This window comes from Brachyhypopomus gauderio, chromosome 11, assembly GCF_052324685.1.
Source record: "Brachyhypopomus gauderio isolate BG-103 chromosome 11, BGAUD_0.2, whole genome shotgun sequence".
Taxonomy (NCBI): Eukaryota; Metazoa; Chordata; class Actinopteri; order Gymnotiformes; family Hypopomidae; genus Brachyhypopomus; species Brachyhypopomus gauderio.
In genome coordinates this window covers 16904409-16922519 of record NC_135221.1, presented here as the reverse complement: position 1 = coordinate 16922519, position 18111 = coordinate 16904409, and the positions used below count along the sequence as shown (strand labels likewise).

Below are 18111 nucleotides of genomic sequence, written 5' to 3'. Positions count from 1 at the left end.
AAACTACCCTCCCCCACTGTGAAACGACCCTCCCCCACTGCTGGGATTCAAACACCATGAAACGACCCACCCCCACTGTGAAACGACTCTCGCCCACTGCTGGGATTCAAACCTGAGCCTTAGAGGGGTGTGCATCAAGACTTAAGATGGATTATCTTTTATTTAGCAGAAGATGAGGTGGAATTGTGGCCCAGTCTGTTATATTACAGATCATGAAAATGAATCATAAATTGTTGTTTACTGAAAAGGTTTTATGTTTATGTTACCTTGCCAAGGATCTAGAGATATTTATATCCTAAAGTGCCTCGTTTTTCAACATGAAGAAGAATAATGTCCTTATTTTAATCGCTAAACTGTTCACTATACAAGCATAGTTCAGACAAGCACAGTTTTAAAGCTTGAGGTCTGTAAAAATTATTTAAAATGCAATACTGACATCTAATGGTAAAACCTAAAACAACAAACACTGTTCTGTTCAAAATTCCAAAACACATGAAGAATAAAGTTTCTGTTGTAATATCTTGTACCTTTTGTTTCTAAAAATTCACCTCTGACACTACTTCAAAACCATAACTGACACACAACCTTTGAGTATGCATCTGCTCTTCTAGTTACGTCAGCTACGTACCCATCACTTATGTTCCTCATTAACACTACATGATCAGCTTTATATTTTCAAGCCTTGTATATCTTTAACAAATTTATTGTCATTTAGTGAGTCTTTCCTCTGCCTTCTTAATACACCATAATGATAAATGTCTGGATGACATCCTTATTTCTGGTAGTACCTGTGAACGAAAACCTTAATATATTAGAAACATGTTTTCCTCATTATTTAATTTTAGCTCTCTGAAAATGGCAGATTAGTAAAGATTGAAAAAAACAAACATTATAGATGAATCAATATTGAAAAAAATCACAACATAAATTGATATATAATGGCTTCACAATGTCAAACTGTCTGAAAGATTGTATGTATGTACATATTAACTAGTGTTAACAAGAACATATTTTTTTATTAATGAAGTATTTTCATCCGTTCATCTAAACCAAACTACAACTAACCAAGAAAAGTAACCGAGAGAGTGACATGGCTATTGGTCTCAATTGTCTATGAATTTATATATATATATATATATATATATATATATATATATATATATATATATATATATATATATATATATATATATATATATATATATAATTCTCATAAAAGCTCCCAGTGAAGAATAAAATGGTGTATGGGGCCTTGTGCTGTTTTATCAGCGAGGTCAGACGTACGAGCCAGACCCCTGTCACGTGATGGGGGAGAAGGGAGGCTCGACGTAAGAGCCAAACCTCTGTCACGTGACGGGGGAGAAGGGAGAAGGGAGACCCCTGTCACGTGACGGGGGAGAAGGGAGGCTCTTGTGTTTACATCAACGCGTTCAACAGCAGCTGGCGCTGGCTGTGCATCTCTAAATGTTTCGCTTTTATTTTCGTATAAATCTTGAGGCGCGCCACCGTTCGCAGTCCTAAACCGCAGCGCGAGTACGGTAGACCACCGCAATCGGCGACGGAAGCGCAGCAGCACGACCAGTTGAGCCAGTTTGTATTAAACAGTTGTCGTCATGGACGAGCTCGCGGTGGAAGTCCGAGGCACGAGCGGCGCGTTCTACAAGGTTGTTCTGCGCTCGCGCTCGCTCACTTTTATTTTTTTTTACCGCATTAATGTATTCGCGCGTCGTTGTTTTTTCCTTAAAAAATCATAAATGTACATTATGTGGTGCTGTAGAGCAACACTGGCTACCCGTGTACGCCAAGTAGGCCCAAATGGCGAGTGTGTGTGTGCGGTAGATGGAGGTGGTGCGACCCTCGCGAGCTCCGCGATGTCGAGGCCTGTCCGCACAAGACTCCCTCAACACGACAAATACCAACACCACGGTCACTTATTCACACATTTACAACCACTTTAGACGAATATCTGGCGTTACGTTGGCCAAATCGGTGAAGGATGAAGACGACGTTAGCTACTTAGCTAGTTGTGATAGCTACATTGAGTCGTTTCGATACGGAGTGTCCGACTCCCCATCTCGGGAGAGTCCTGAAGACTCAGTGGTGTACAGTACTTACGTGGTCCTGCTCCTCATTACCAATAACACACAGTGTTTAGACCTTCCCCTAACTATTCACGCAGTAATACTGTCACCTGTTCATTTCTGCAGAAATTTGGTGTCTGTGTTGGTCCCATTTGTCAGCAAGTCACTGCTATTTATATGTCTTTAAAGATTTTGAAAGCACAACTTGGCAGGTACCGGTTGTATGTGGATGTTGGGGAGGAATGCAAACTGATAACCGTCTCTACTTCTTCACAGGCTTTTGTGAAGGATGTGCATGAAAACACGGTCACGGTGTCTTTTGAGAACAAGTGAGTATCATTGCACATTTACTTAAGCGCTGTCAAGCCGTTGTGTTAGGGAAAATAATGTGTGTATTTGCCTTGAGTGTATTCTTGTGTGCTTGAGTGCCAACAGCCTCCTGTGAGTGGGACTGTGCTAAACTGGTAACTTGTTTCAAGAGTCTCTAATGAAACATCTGCGAACATCTGCCCCTTTTTCGCTGCTTCAGCTGGCAACCAGAACGACAGATTCCGTTCCACGATGTGCGGTTTCCGCCTCCCGCCGGCGTCCCGAAGGAGATCAGCGAGAGCGACGAAGTCGAGGTACGTGTCGTCCGAAACGTCACGCCACCGTCCGCCCGACGGAATCGGACGTGTCCGACGCGCGCGTTCGGCCCCGTTTGAACTGACCCGGCTCTTTGTTGGCTTTGCTGGCTGGCCCGTAGGTCTACTCCAGGGCCAACGATAAGGAGCCGTGTGGGTGGTGGCTGGCCAAAGTTCGCATGGTGAAAGGAGAGGTGAGCAGAAGTGGGCCGCTTGAGCTGGATGTGTGGCAGAATATAAAAGCAGCCGAACAAGTGAGCTTTAATGTCTTCCTTGGCTCTGCCTGCCAAACCTTTCTAAAGAGAGGTACCTACGTAGTGGTACGACAGCCTCCGTTATGAGGTCAAACCCGTAACCAGGATTTTGTAATCTGTTGCCGAGGCAGCTTGAACGCAGCTCGTTTCCATTTTAGTGTGCGTTGGCGATGACCGCGTTGACCGTTCTACCCCGTCTGCTGTAGTTTTACGTCATAGAGTACGCAGCCTGCGATGCAACGCTTAACGAGATCGTCACGTTAGAGAGGCTACGGCCCGTCAACCCAAACAAGGCCTCCTCGAAGACCACCTTCCTGAAGATCAGGCTGGACGTCCCAGAAGACCTGCGGCAGATGTACGCACTCCAGATGTTTGGGCCTAAATTTGCAACATTTCGTAGATTACTGTAATCCATCATGCTGCTTTCCCTGCAATGCACCATGAAGCTTGATTGATTTCGCTGTTTTCTCGATTGGGCGTTCACAGCTGTGCAAAAGACTCGGCTCATAAAGACTTCAAAAAAGCAGTCGGAGCTTTCAACGTCTCGTACGACTCGGATAAAAAACAGCTAGTCATTCTGGTGAGTCGGGACCGTGAAGACTGGGTACGGGACGGTTGCTGCAGGGCCGTTTTCTCCCCCGCTAACCCGCCTTAACGTCTGATTTCAGTCGGTGAATGAGGTGACGACCAAGCGCGCGGGCATGCTGACCGATATGCACTTTCGGAGTCTTCGCACCAAGCTGGCGCTCATGCTAAGGAACGAGGAGGCCAGTCGTCAGCTGGAGGTATGGCCCACCACACAGTCCGTCATAGCTTAACACCCGGACCACTGGAATTTTGGGCCGTTTGAATTTGTTGGTGCGGAAACTAAATATGATGAAAATATGAAAAAAAAAATGCAATCTTCTGGGATGCCACGTGACTCTTGTTCATTATTTGGACACAAATCTGTGGTGTGGCTAATCACGACGTCTATATTTAACAAGCGCACAGGGGTATTACTTTCTCGTACGGGAGGATGCACAGCTGTTGCATTCCAGGCCCTGTGCGGTTAACTGCACTCCGCTTTAGATCAGCCAGGCGTGGAGTAGGGTTCCGCTTCGGCATTCAGGTCAGCTTCAGAATAAATATAGATTTGGAGGTGGTGTTTCATTAGAAATGTAAAAATCCGATCACACCTAAAATGGAATTTACTGAGGTGGTTTGTCCTATTGATGATTCTTTGTAGAGATTTGACACAGAAACCTACATTCTAATTCATTAGCATAATTATTGATTATTACATATATGGTCACAAGTGCTTTCATTAGTTTTTTTTATTATTATTATTTTTTATTGTGCTTAGAGTTTAATGTTTTTCCTTAAAATGAATGGCACATTCTCTTCCTTGATGTAGAACAAGATCATCTGTGTAAAGCATGGTTTGACTGGGGATTTGTCTGACTCTCAGGTTTTACATATTCCTACTAAACCTTCATTGTCTTTAATGATAACTTTTGGTCAGAGATCCGTTTGGTCTGATCCCAGAAATCAGGCTGCTTTACCAACCACATTATAGCACAAAGTTCATTATAAAACTCCAGACTAAGTATCACTTATGAAGCTCTTAAGGCTGAGGAACCGCCGATCCTCTTAATCTCCTCCTCATCTCGACTCCCTGCACGTCTTCTCCAGAGTTCGCGGCAGTTGGCGTCGAGGTTCCATGAGCAGTTTGTGGTGCGGGAGGACCTGATGGGGCTGGCCATAGGCACGCACGGCGCAAACATCCAGCAAGCCCGCAAGGTCCCTGGTGTCACCAACATAGACCTGGACGAGGAGACCTGCACCTTCCACATCTACGGAGAGGTAAACGTACCCCAAACCAGGCTTTAGCAGAATGTTGCGAGTAGGACGTGTTGCGGACCGCCTGACCAATCTGGGTTTTCGATTTCAGGACCAAGAGGCTGTGCGGAAAGCCAGGAGCTACCTGGAGTTTTCAGAAGACATTATAAAAGTGCCCAGGAATTTAGTAGGTAAAGATGAGAAAATTGACTTGTTAGCAGAGTAACGGAGTTGGTCCCAAAGTGGTTCTAAACGGTGCTGCTTCAAGCCAGCGCGGACCGGGCCGTGTGCCGTGTGGAGAGGGTGAAGCAGGCGTACCAGCACTGTAGAGTTGGCTATCGTGTCATTAGTCTGGAAGGACAGCAGAGGGCCTCACTCACTCGGATGTAAGCACACAAGTGTCAATGTCCGTATGGGGATGAGAGTTTGGCGCTTGGCTCTGGTGGTGGTGAGCTGTTGTAGATGTTCGTGATCTTCTGTGAGAGAGACCTTTGACCTCTGAGGTTGAGCTGTGACGTTATAAAGAAGTGGTCATTACCTATGACTAAGATTCTTACAGTTAACATGATGAAGATTTAATCGATTTGGCATCTTTCACTTTTGATTTGTGAGGGAGACGTAGCATAACTATAAACGGTTAAAATAAAATGCAGTTGTATATGTAAAAATGTTTATGGAAAGAACCTTATCAGAGAGCATAAAGGCACGTTTGAATTAATTAAGGATTGGAAAAACAAGGAAGACTAGACTAGAATAAAGAGAGAATAAAGAGGGAGGTAGAATGAGGAAGTGACCACCATGTTTCACCACGCTTCAAGGGAGCGTGTGACTTGTGCAGTCCCTGAGTTGTCAAGGTAGTGGACTCTGCCAGTCAGGTTAATGGCTCTGAAGGGAAGAGGGCCATCATCAGAGGATCAGGGATCAGGGGAGGGAGAAAGCTAGGGGCTGAGTTTTGGGGGGGGGATTAAGCCTCCCTGACTTTAAGCAGCTCTGCCGGCTGGGATCGACCGACCCGACTGTTCTTTCTTCTGTAGGTAAAGTCATTGGGAAGAGCGGCAAGCTGATTCAGGAGGTCGTGGACAAATCCGGGGTTGTGCGAGTAAGAGTGGAACCGGAAAATGACAAAAAGGCGTCCCCGCTGGAAGAGGTCAGCAGGTCCCTCCGGCCAGCCGTCATCCACACTGTGTAATCGTTCATGTTAAAAACTGCCGGTGACCTGTGTTGCATGAGAACGCTGGATTAACGTTGTTCTATAATATCTCTCTACTGAATGGCATCCTTGGCGACGTCAATTCTGACTTCTGACCAAAGGGCATGGTGCCGTTTGTGTTTGTTGGCACGAAAGAGAGCATTTCAAACGCTCGAATCCTGCTTGACTACCACCTGAACTATCTGAAGGTAAGCCCCGCCCACTTGCGTACGCCACTAACATACCTTCTTTGGGACGTTCGCGGTAGAGATGCGCGGTGTCTTGTTTGTTAATCGACACCGTGGCGTTGACTTCTGCAGTACTAAAATCGCAGCAATAACGCATCCCGTACTTTGTTCCTGTGTGTTCTGTGATCGTCCTGACCGGTCTTTCCTTGCAGGCGAGTGGGTGGGTTTTTTCTCTGTGATGAGTCAGAGCGTTTTCATTTGTTTTGATGAATCAGAACATGCACATTTTTATCTTGCCAACAGGTATAAATGATATATCTCATCGTGCCTTTCAAATATCCAAAAAGCAATGCGCAGCAGTATAGTCACTGTGTGTGTTTATCATTTTGTTTTTGTTTTTCTTCCTTCTTTATCAATAGTATGAGACCTGTCAGGCCATCAAATGGTTGCGTAAAACACCTCAAAGCTTTTACAAAGCAGCTTGCTTGTTTCTGCTGACTAATTTTGTGCCCTGTAATACAATTGTGTGCCTTGCTTCCAAGTTTGAGAACAGTCCTGGTGTTTTATGCTGAATAAGTGGTGTTGGAATGGTTCTGTAAGTCCTTCTGGCTGTTTCTGTCCTGTTCAGGAGGTGGACCAGCTTCGTCTGGAGAGGCTTCAGATCGACGAACAGCTGAGGCAGATTGGCGGAGGGCCCAGGGCCCCCCAAGGCAGGCCAGAGAAGGAGAAGCCCTTCAGTGCTGATAATGGAATGGGACCATCACGAGGGGGCAAGCCCTTCAGTCGTGGGGGGCGGGGCCGACGTGGCCCTACGTTCGCCTCAGGTACATGAGGGGAGTGGTGTGTGGGGCGGGGCTTTCAATTTAAAATATTTATAATCAATTTATAACATTGTGACTGTTAAAATGCCCGTTTCATGTTGTCCGATCACAAAACCAAATATAAAGGAAAACAAGACTCTCTACCCAGAAATGTTGATGGTAATCAAAAACCACGCTGGACCGTCCTGTTCCTTCATGGCAGCGTTCGTCCATTTGAGTAGCCGTTAACGTCTTTGCGCGTCGCTTTCTCGTGTGTTCGTCCCAAGGCACTAATTCGGAAGCCTCCAACGCATCGGAGACCGAGTCTGACCACAGGGACGAGCTGAGCGACTGGTCCCTGGCCCCCACGGACGAGGAGAGCGTGGGTTACCCCAAACGCGTGCCGGACGCTCGCAAGAGGGGCGGGGGCGCCCGCGGCCGTGGAGGAAGAGGCAGAGGAGGATACAAGAGTCAGTCGCGTGCTCGTGTCTCTGATCGGCTGATTGCCGTTTAGAATTACTCTCAGGGCGAAGAATTCCTAGATGGCTAATGATTAGTGAGTTGCACAGGCAGGTCACTGTTATTGTTGTGTCTCACCAGCGGAGGACATGCACTGGAGCGAGTCCCGCTCACGCAGCACCCGGGACACCAAGCCCCGCCCCCAGGAGGACTCCCTACAGGTAAACGATCTCACGCACGGTCACGCTCCGGCGACGTCAGCTGGGGTATTAAAATGCTCCACGCCTCACAAATATTGTTCTTTTAATATTTAGTCGTGACATTTAAACACACAAAGGACGTAAAAGCCAGCGATTATCGGATGCTGAAATTCTGCCAAAGTAGCTGGTATGAACGGATCAGTGAGATTCTGCTGGAAGTTGGCCCTAATTGATTTGGGCGTTTACACAGGGATTTGGCATGAAACAAAAACTGAATCTGTGTGTCCCAGTGATGCAGGTTCTCTTAATATATGAAGTTTACTGATGGGAGAGGTTAGGTGGCTGGGCTTTGCCAAAAATAACTCCAGCAGTAAAAATAAATAATATAATAATATAAATAAACACGGGTTCTTCTCATGTTGTCACTTGATACATGCTTAATATAACCCTTCAACTAACAACACGGTCACATCCCAGCCTATTACACACATCCATCATAAGAATAGTGTGATACGCATTTTTATATCGTTACTCCTTTAAAAACTGTACATGTGCTAGCCGTGACGTGGGTAAAGATTGGTGTGAGTAATGTAAGCATGAGGCACTTGATTAGCAGTTAGCAGTTTTACAGAAGTTAATATTGTGATGTGCGACCTTAAAGGCACTGGTGCTGCTCTGTGTTGGGTAAAAACGGTGCTGTTTGATGTGGGATCAGCACGGTGGAGTTTCCATTGCCAGCGTTTAACACGTCGGTGTGTCTGTGCGCAGAATGACCGTTGAGACCCGCTGACCCCTGCCGCCCTGTGTCCGTAGATCCGCGTCGACAGCAATAACGAGAGGAGCGTCCACGCCAGTCGGGCTCCCCACGGACCGACGGCCGAGGCCGGTGCCCCGCGACAGCGAACCGTTAAGGACCGAGGGCCGAAGAAGGAGAAACCGGAAGGCCCGGACGGCCAGGTCGTCGTGAACGGCGTGTCGTAAACAAGCCCCGCCCACCTCCCCCTCCCCCCCCCTAAACAACTCCACCAATCCAGAAGCTTCTTCATTAGAGACACATTAGGCCAAAGAGAAGCAGGTCAGTAGGGCTGTCACGAGACTTGACATCAAGCACATTTTGTAATTGTAATCGGGGGTAATAAGACAAAAGGTCTTGAATTTTGTAGTCTACGTTGCTTAGAGATGCTGGTCTCTAAATCACAACAGAAGCGAGTTTTTTTTGTAAACGACTTTGCAGGCAAACTACCTACAAAGATAACCGAAGCTGTTGGGGGGGAAATGCATTTTTAAAAATGTCTGGTTAAACTCCTTTGTTCTCCATAACCTCAAGGGAAAGACACCAAGAGTCTGAATTCAGACACGCCACATCAAATGGCCCTTTTATTCCAGCCCCCCTCACCGCCTGTTGGTGTCCATGGTTACTAGAACTCATCCTGATGTGAGAGTCCATCCACATCACTAGCAAAAATGAAATAAAAGAAAAGGAAAAAAAACGTAGACGTAAAAATGCTCCTATATGATCTGTGCCTTTAACTAGTTTGGATAGTTTCAGAATTTGGATGTGTAAATCAGGGAAGAAGACATGAACATTTGTCCAACTAACGCTTGTATTGCAACCTCAGCCAGCCACTGGAAAAAGAAAAAGCGAAAAGCAAAAAATAAATAAACAAAAAAAAAAACAAAAACAGCAACAAAACACAAAAAAAAAAAAAACGATTTGTCTTTTGTGGTGCATGTACAGTATTTCATACCCATCCTTTTTGTACTTCAGACAGTTCCGGTCAGTTTCCGTCATGCTGTGGCTGAGGTCTGAGTGTGCGGAGAAACAGACGTTCTCCTGACCTAGGCGTCGCCGTGCGCGCTGTAGTGAAGCATTGTATTTAACCACTTAAAGATGCGATACATAGACAAAATCCATTTTCCAATCGACCACTTAAGTTGACATTTTTTTTCTGTTCAGATTTATTTTTTATTGTAGTTTTTTTTTTCTTTCAGTTACATACGCGTAAGTTTTAATCACAACGGACAATATTTTTCTCTCTCCAAACAAGATTTTATTATTTTTTTATGTTGATGGCATTTTGCAGACTGCTTCTTTAGTTCTCCCAGTATTCGCCATTCAAACTTTGTGACGTTTCCACTCCTGACAGGGTGTCGGTGAAACACTGTGCGTTCATAGCCCTGTCCCGAGTCCAGTATACCGCCAGACATTCTGTTGGTCATCTGTCTCTCTGTCATGTTCAGGTGTGAAGCACCAATATCGGAAATGTCTGTGACCGTGTCGCTGTCCTTTACAATGACTCATCATAGAACTCAAAACATTTAGCGGCGGGTTACATACTGTATATTATCACACGTTAAGAGGTTGTGGTTCTTTTGGATTGAACTTTAAATGTGCACTTATCATGTTTGTGTTTCTCTGCAAGTACTTAATCTATTAAACTCTAATAAACTAGAATGTGATAAGACTTCTCAGCAGGTGAATCACACATATGCTGTCAACATAATGAACTGATATCTTTGCTAATTTTGAGTCTACTGTACTTTTACAGCTGAACGTGCTTAGGGCGGGACGAGGTGGGAGACGTGGCGTTGCGTTTGGGATAAAAACCCGTTTGTCTTATCTGATCAGTGCTTGTGCATTACATTTTAGTTTACATTTTGAGAAGACGTGATGCTGTTCTGAACCCACAGGCGTTTTTTCGAAACCTACTGTGACGGTAATCCTGGTAGTTCTCTCTGTTCTTTTTCTTTTTATTTTATTGTACAGCTAGTAGCCCTTCCTTTATAGCCAATTAGGTCTTTAATTTCTGTTTCCGTACACTTGCTAAATTTTCTTTGGCAAAAAAAAGAAAAAACCAAACAAAAAAACTAAAAAAAACTGCCCTAGTAGTTGCAGCTTAAAGCCCAATCTCAGTGCGATCTGCCCAGATCAATATTCTGTGGAAATAAGTAACTTGCCACAGGCAGTGGAATTCCACAGACAGGAGTCACTCTCGTTTTCCACACCGGTGGAGTGGAGTGACAGCCCCGATCCCCCCCTCGTTGTTCTTAATCTAGACTAACGCTAGCGTTAAATGGTTTACTCTCCGTGGTTTTACAACCTGCTCATCTGAGGCGCAGTCTGTTAACTGAAAACGAAAAAGAAACTATGTTCCAAGGCTCTGAAGCGTTGCCAAACAGACTGTTTTCTAGTTATTTATTTTTTTTCGGAGTGTACATGAATTTACAAAATGGCAAAATTGTAAAACCATCTCTTGCACACATTGTAGGCTGTTGTGGTCTAAAGATGAATTGAACAGAAGAAAAAAAAATTGCAAACTGTAGATACTGAACCAAGGTAGACTGACCTTGTATGTTACTGCACTTTGGGTAATAATTTCTTTGTACATAATAGCAGAACAGACTGGGTTTTATGTTGACATTGTTTGGTTATAGTGCAATATATTTTGTATGCAAGCAGTTTCAATAAATAAAGGTTGATCTTCCTCTGCAAGCTCGAACAGTTCACGTGCTTTCAATCACCTCCCGTCCCCACCCATCACCTAGTTTCACAAATTTAACATGCCATATGCCCCAAGAATAAAACGTTTTTACACGAAAGCTGTAATCTTTTTCGTCCACATGAGGGAGCCCTTGCGCAACCGACTGCAATAAAAATGCATATTGATTGCTGGCACAGCTCTCTTTGTTTTTATACTAGTCGAATATGGTGCAAATAATCAAGCATGATTAATCATGTACAAAGTTACTTTTTATTTAACTGTTCTTTTGATTATTCGCCAGCTTCTTATGACATTACATTTAATCTGCAGAGAAAGTACATTTATCAATAATTATACATGGGATCAGTAACAATTATGGTGACATGTTTGGCGGAATGACTCCGAGCTTTGGCTGTAGTTTCTTTACAACCCAATATTGGGGGCTTTTATTTTTTTGGCAGATAAAGGTGTAAAGAAATTACAATTAAAAGCTGCCTACTACCAGATCACTCTGTACAGTAATGCATGAGGGAAACACACCAAGGATCTGGACCCCCTCACAGTGGAGGAGGCCTGCGCACTCGGCCAGTGCGGTGTGACAGAGGTACCTGAACGGTGTTCGGTTACACAGCCCACTGTGTTGGCAGATAACCCTGCACCGCCCTTTAGTTCATGCATGGCTGGGGTCTCCACCGGCGCTGACACAAGTTCTCCCGCTCCTCACGCCCACCCCGCAGACGGAAGGTGCCAATTATCCGAGGCTCAGAGCGGGGGGTCTTTCTCCACGCCCGCTGCCTGGAAACTCCAGCCACCATCAGCCGAATGGATCCAGCGAGTCGACCTCATTCTCTTCCCACAAACAAGAAAACACAAGGACCCCAGATGAGTTCTGGGTTTGTTTGGTCTGGGGGTTTGTTTTTTTTCTCACACCCTTTTGCTCTTGCTCCATTCTTCTTTTTTTTTCCTTTTATCATGGGGTGCCTGGCTCAACACAACCTCCACACACACACACACACTTCCTCCCTGTGTGGTCATTAATAAATGCATGGGAAATTAATGACAACACTTAAAATTGTGCCCGGAGTAGGCCACTATTTAATTAGCATATAATGACAGATGCTGTACATTCATTAGAGTTCTATTCCAGTCTAGTGTGTGGCTGGGTTTAATCTGCATTTATACTACCCTGAACGGGACTGATTGGGTACTTAGGATTTTACTACAACAAAGACATTTCAAAGAACTGGGTTGCACTGAGTTATGGCATGTTGAACTAAGTGTGAACCCATCATTCAGATTTTGGCTCCTGCATAGCCTACAGTAGCAAGGGAACAATACAACAGCATTTTTGTGGATGCTAATCACACGTTATGGGATGGAGAAGTCGACTGCTGTCCTTTTGATTGGGGGATCACCACACTTGTCATGAAAGATTCCTTGTATGAAAGTTTCGACTCTTGTGAATAACGGGATTGTACATTAATTTTGAAAACGCTGTCTGCTCTTTTTGCTGTTCCTCGCCTTCTGCTGTAAGACGCACTAGCATATACACCCACCGGCCACTTTATCAGAAACGCCTGCCATGTGCCGTTCAGTTGGGTCACTTGCGGTGCAGGTTCGTGGAGCAAGTGTGCTGTTGGGCAATTTGTGTTTGACAACAAGTTGCTGTTGAATGTACTCGGCGGGCTAAATCTCTTATGCGTTACGCTGACCAAGCTGAACTATGTCAATATGTACGTTTATCTCATGAATCAAGAGCAACTCAGAAATTCAGTTACCTGCTCTGTTAGGGTCAATCTTTCAAATACGATCTATAGAGAGCTGAGTGCCTCCTGGATGACTGTTAACATTTTATATCCTCTACGCCGAAAAGAGTTATTCATACAGCACTGGAATGGTAATGGTGAAACCAATATATACAATTAGACTACAACTCACCGAGCGCCCTTATATTTCACTATATAACAACCTGGGAAGGCCCATTAAAGCTGCTACGTGGTCTTAATTAGTGTTACTCCACGTTACCTACCTGTGAGCCCCACATATGATAATATAGAGATAAAAGATAATAGGCCTGTATAATATACAGGGGCTGGTCCTTACTTGTAGTAAGAGCTAATTTAGATGGATGACCCAGGAGGAATGTATGTTTAAAGAACGGTAGGGCTAACCTCTGTTAGTACACTTAATTGAAAAGTGAAATTAAATTATTGATTTTTGTATTTTCCCCGGACAAATGGCGCAGCCCGGTGACGTCCATGAGCAGGGCTCTCAAGTCTCACGCATTGAGCGTGTGACACACGCATTTGACCGTCTTCACACACCACACTTCCGATTTCACACGGCGAGAAAAAAAAATCTAGTTTATTTACCTCCGATCCATATCTATGTCGCCCTCCACTGGCGATCGATCGCGATATACAAACCCCCACCCCGCTCAACAATTAACGTTCGCCACCCCCCGTCAACAAGAGCCCTGTCCTTGAGAAAGTGAAAGAGGCCTTTCCCCAGCGAGCATTAGGACAGGTAGGGCAGGTTCCCATACCTGGTACCGTCCCATTCAGTTGAAGCACGAGCTATTTTAAAGCGCACGTCAGATGCGTGTCTCGTCGTGCACGTTGATGAGTATAAAGTCTTCTCCGTCTAATGAGACGCAGGGATGCACCTGAGCGAACTGATAGCTCTCTCACCGAAGAAACAATAATGATGAGTAAACGCACAAGGCTCCATCTACACATTAATGTGACACAAAATTAGTGATTTACAGCTCTGTATCACATCGACTTGTCAGTGTGTAACACTCGAAAGTCCCATAAACATGAATACTTAACACGTGTTTTATATACACTATATACATATGTTATTCATTTGTGAAAGAATGGGTTGCTCTCAGGAGTTCAGTGAATTCCAGCGTGGATCTGAGAGGAAACCACCTGTGCAACAAATCCAGTCAGGAAATTTCCTCGCTCTTAAATATTCCACAGTCGATTGGCTGTATTATAAGAAAATGGAAGTGTTTGGGAATGACAACAACTCAGCCATGAAGTGGTAGTTCACGTAAACTGATGGAGCAGGTCAGCAGATGTGAAGAGGTCATCAACTTTCTGCAGAGTCAATCACTACAGAGATCCAAGCTTCACGTGGCCTTCAGATTAGCTCAAGAACAGTTCACAGAGAGCTTCATGAAATGGGTTTCCATGATCGAGCAGCTGCATCCAAGCCATACATCACCGAATGCAATGCAAAGTGTTGGATGCAGTGGTGTAAAGCACACCACCACTGGACTCTAGAGCAGGGGAGGTGTGTTCTCTGGAGTGACGAATCACACTTCTCCATCTGGCAATCTGATGGACGAGTCTGGGTTTGGCGGGTGCCAGGAGAACGGTACCTGTCTGACTGCATTGTGCCAAATGTAAAGTTTGGTGGAGGGGGGTTATGGTGTGGGGTTGTTTTTCAGGAGCTGGGCTTGGCCCCTTAGTTCCAGTGAAAGGAACTCTGAATGCTTCAACATACCAAGACATTTTAGACAATACCACACTCCCAACTTTGTAGGAACAGTTTGGAGCTGTCCCCTTCCTCTTTCAAAATGACTGTACAAATGTCGAATCAGCCAATCACATGGCAGCAACTCAATGCATTTAGGCATGTAGACATGGTTAAAACTACAGTTAAAACTGGATTTTCACGCACAACCATCTCTAGAGTTTACAGAGAATGGTCCGAAAAAGAGAAAATATCTAGTGAGCGTCAGTTCTGTGGGCGCAAATGCCTTGTTGATGCCAGAGGTCAGAGGAGAATGGCCAGGCTGGTTCGAGCTGATAAAACGGCAACGGTAACTCAAATAACCAGTCGTTACAACAGAAGCATGCAGAAGAGCATCTTTGAGTGCACAACACGTTGAACCTTGAGGTGGATGGGCTACAGCAGCAGAAGACCACGCCGGGTGCCACTCCTGTCAACTAAGAACAGGAAACTGAGGCTACAATTTGCACAGGCTCACCAAATTTGGACAATAGATGATTGGAAAAATGTTGCCTGTCTCGATTTCTGCTGCGACATTCAGATGGTAGGGTCAGAATTTGGCGTCAACAACTTGGAAAGCATGGATCCATCCTGCCTTGTATCAACGGTTCAGGTGGTGCAATGGTGTGGGGGATATTTTCCTGGCACACTTTGGGCCCATTAGTACCAATTGAGCATGGTGTCAATGCCACAACCTACCTGAGTATTGTTGCTGAACATGTCCATCCCTTTATAACCACAGTGTACCCATCTTCCGAAGGCTACTTACAGCAGGATAATGCACCATGTCATAAATTGCAAATCATCTCAGACTGGTTTCTTGAACATGACAATGAGTTCACCGTACTCTAATGGCCTCCTGATTGAGTCACCAGATCTCAATAGAGCACTCAATAGAGCACTTTTGGGATGTGGTGGAACGGGAGATTCGCATCATGGATGTGCAGCCAACAAATCTGCAGCAACTGAGTGATGTTATCATGTCAATATGGACCAGACTCTCTGAGGAATGTTTCCAGTACCTTGTTGAATCTATGACATGAAGGATTAAGGCAGTTCTGAAGGCAAAGGGGGTCCAACCCGGTACTAGCAAGGTGCATCTAAAAAAGTGGCAGGTGAGTGTAGATGTTTAAATCATCACATTCTCTCTCTCTCTCTCTCTCTCTCTCTCTCTCTCTCTATATATATATATATATATATATATATATATATATATATATATATATATATATATATATATATATATATATATATAATGTATGTATACATTATGTATAGAATGTATATAATAGAACGTATGACCCCCCCCCCCCCCCCCCCCCCACGTGGGATAATAGAATATGAGTGTACTAGGCAAACAATTTGTAACTATCCTCAGTTCTCGCTGTGCGCACGCAAGTCAACTGACCATCTCGTGCAAATACTACCAAACTAATCTAAGGCAACACGTTCCACATTTTCCATTTTTTTTTACTGAATATACAATCTGTGAAAAGAACATATCAACAACTGGAAGAACCCACGACAGGATATACCGATCGGCAGGGTTTGTTTCCACCATAATCCAACTGAACAAAGTATTCAGAAGGCCTTGAAAGGATAAGGCAGTCATGTCAGAGGCTGAGGCTGAGGTCCGCAGAAAGATGGAGATCCTTGTGGAGGAGTAGTAACCAGCAGCACATTACAGCTGTGTGTTTGTGGCAGCGCTCAGTACATCAAAGTCACAACAGCTGTTCCGTGACTCCGGGTCATGCTACCAACAGGGAGGGAGGATTAAATTATTAACCCAGTCAAATTTAAACATCATTTTCCCCTTTCTGACATTTCTCATTAATGAAACCAGTGACTACTCTTCAGAATCTTACATAAAAGGGCACGAGATTGAGTAAGATCACTTAATGTAATCAGTGTGCAGTTTGTTAAATTTCACCGGGCTGGTTTAAAATATTAAAGGCCCTATACCCTACAAGTGTTTTCTCCTTGATGTATACTAACAACATTTGTGTGGCTTTATGCTCCATAAAGAGTCATAATTCATTTTTATATCACCATTTTCCAACTTTATTTCTGATAATTAAACAGGCTGTTTCTGTTACTGCGCCTTTAAGACCGATAAACGAGCTTTGTTCTGATTCGCTGCCCAGTGTTACGCCCTCATTGGAGCTGAACTGTATAAGTGGGTGGGCTACGCTGCTGTAGGCTGAATAGGTGGAGATATGTAAATGAGTTTGTTCTTGTGACGTCAGTGATTTCAACCTGTTTTTTGCATCTTAGATTTCACATATGGATTCGGGGGGGAAGTGAACAATGTGTTTTGAGACTTTAAAAGTATAGTTCTTAATAGGAGCCTTTTAACAAACCTTAAAATATGTCCGTGTTTGATGTTTCAGATCACTGGCCAGATGAACCCCTTGGTGTGCTTCTACATTGGTTTTGACAGCAGGTCTTCGTCCCTCTCCCTAGTGGCTGTGTGCGACGGACAGGTGTGTCTTCAGCCGCTCCACATCCAGTGATGACTGTCCATTAACTTCCACTGCCCTTGGAGCTGCGATTGATGGTCCTGTCCAGCCACTCTAAGCCTGAAATACATACGTAGTCTAGACAGGATGGATCAAAGGGCCCTGTGATCAAAATTTCTCTTTGACTGGTTCATCAACAGCAGTTTATAGCCGCTTCCTTTAGTCATTATGTCATCATTACTAGTCTCTGAGGGGAAAAATACACAGACAGCGTGATTTCAGAACTGAATGTGATTTGATCCAAGTCAACTAGCTTTGTATATTTTATTGTAGAAATATATTGGTGACCAACAACTGAAATATATGAATGAACAAATTACACATGGTATTCTCCCCAGCAGTTCATGCAGTCCTGAGAAACATGGATTGTGTACATGACATTTTTTTGGACACAAAATTCTTTAAAATATTTTTAATGCTATGCTGAATTGAATAACAACTGTCTATCAACTTGCTAAATCGCAACACGGTGAGGGTTAACATTCAGTAATCCTGAATTCACTTCACCATTCCTCAGATCAGAGCTGCATGCCATTTCCTCTTGTCAAACGTAATTAGACATTCATGCTTTATGGGACAGATTTTTGAAGCAGGGTTTGAAAGAAACTGGTAGGAGACTTAATCCTTGAGAACTGAAGTGGAAACAAAATGTGAATTTCTTGTATGCAGCTTAACTCTGGTTTAAAAGAGCTCTAAGCTTTTAAATTCACGATTAGCTTTGGAATCAAAGAAATGCATCAATGCATCAGCATTTAGCATGTTTTTGTTTGTTTTATTATATATATATATATATATATATATATATATATATATATATATATATATATATATATAATATTTTTTTTTTAAGCAGTGATCCATATCTGGCTTGATCCGTATCTGGAAGTCTGTCCCAACCCCTCCACTCACGCCCCCATCTCACCACTGACAGAGCGACCATCTCCGTGCAGTTGTGTGTTTCTGTGCTCCTACC

General features: G+C 44.1%; 1 protein-coding gene across 4 annotated transcripts; it reads left to right on the top strand.

Annotated features, from left to right (window-relative positions):
• Positions 1-1376: 1376 nt before the first annotated feature.
• Positions 1377-11108, top strand: fmr1 (fragile X messenger ribonucleoprotein 1). Of its 4 annotated transcripts, none has more exons than XM_077022468.1 (16): positions 1377-1664; positions 2358-2410; positions 2611-2704; positions 2827-2958; positions 3165-3313; positions 3445-3538; positions 3627-3743; positions 4355-4408; positions 4633-4803; positions 4892-4970; positions 5814-5926; positions 6091-6177; positions 6785-6980; positions 7244-7426; positions 7557-7636; positions 8429-11108. In XM_077022468.1, the coding sequence occupies exons 1-16, from the start codon at positions 1614-1616 to the stop codon at positions 8594-8596; spliced, it is 1821 nt and encodes a 606-aa protein (XP_076878583.1). In that variant the 5' UTR covers positions 1377-1613; the 3' UTR covers positions 8597-11108. The 4 variants fall into 4 exon arrangements, with proteins under 4 accessions (XP_076878583.1, XP_076878586.1, XP_076878584.1 ...); XM_077022471.1 differs by having other exon boundaries at positions 8384-8520; XM_077022469.1 differs by lacking the exon at positions 4355-4408 and having other exon boundaries at positions 1378-1664.
• The last annotated feature ends 7003 nt before the right edge of the window (positions 11109-18111 follow it).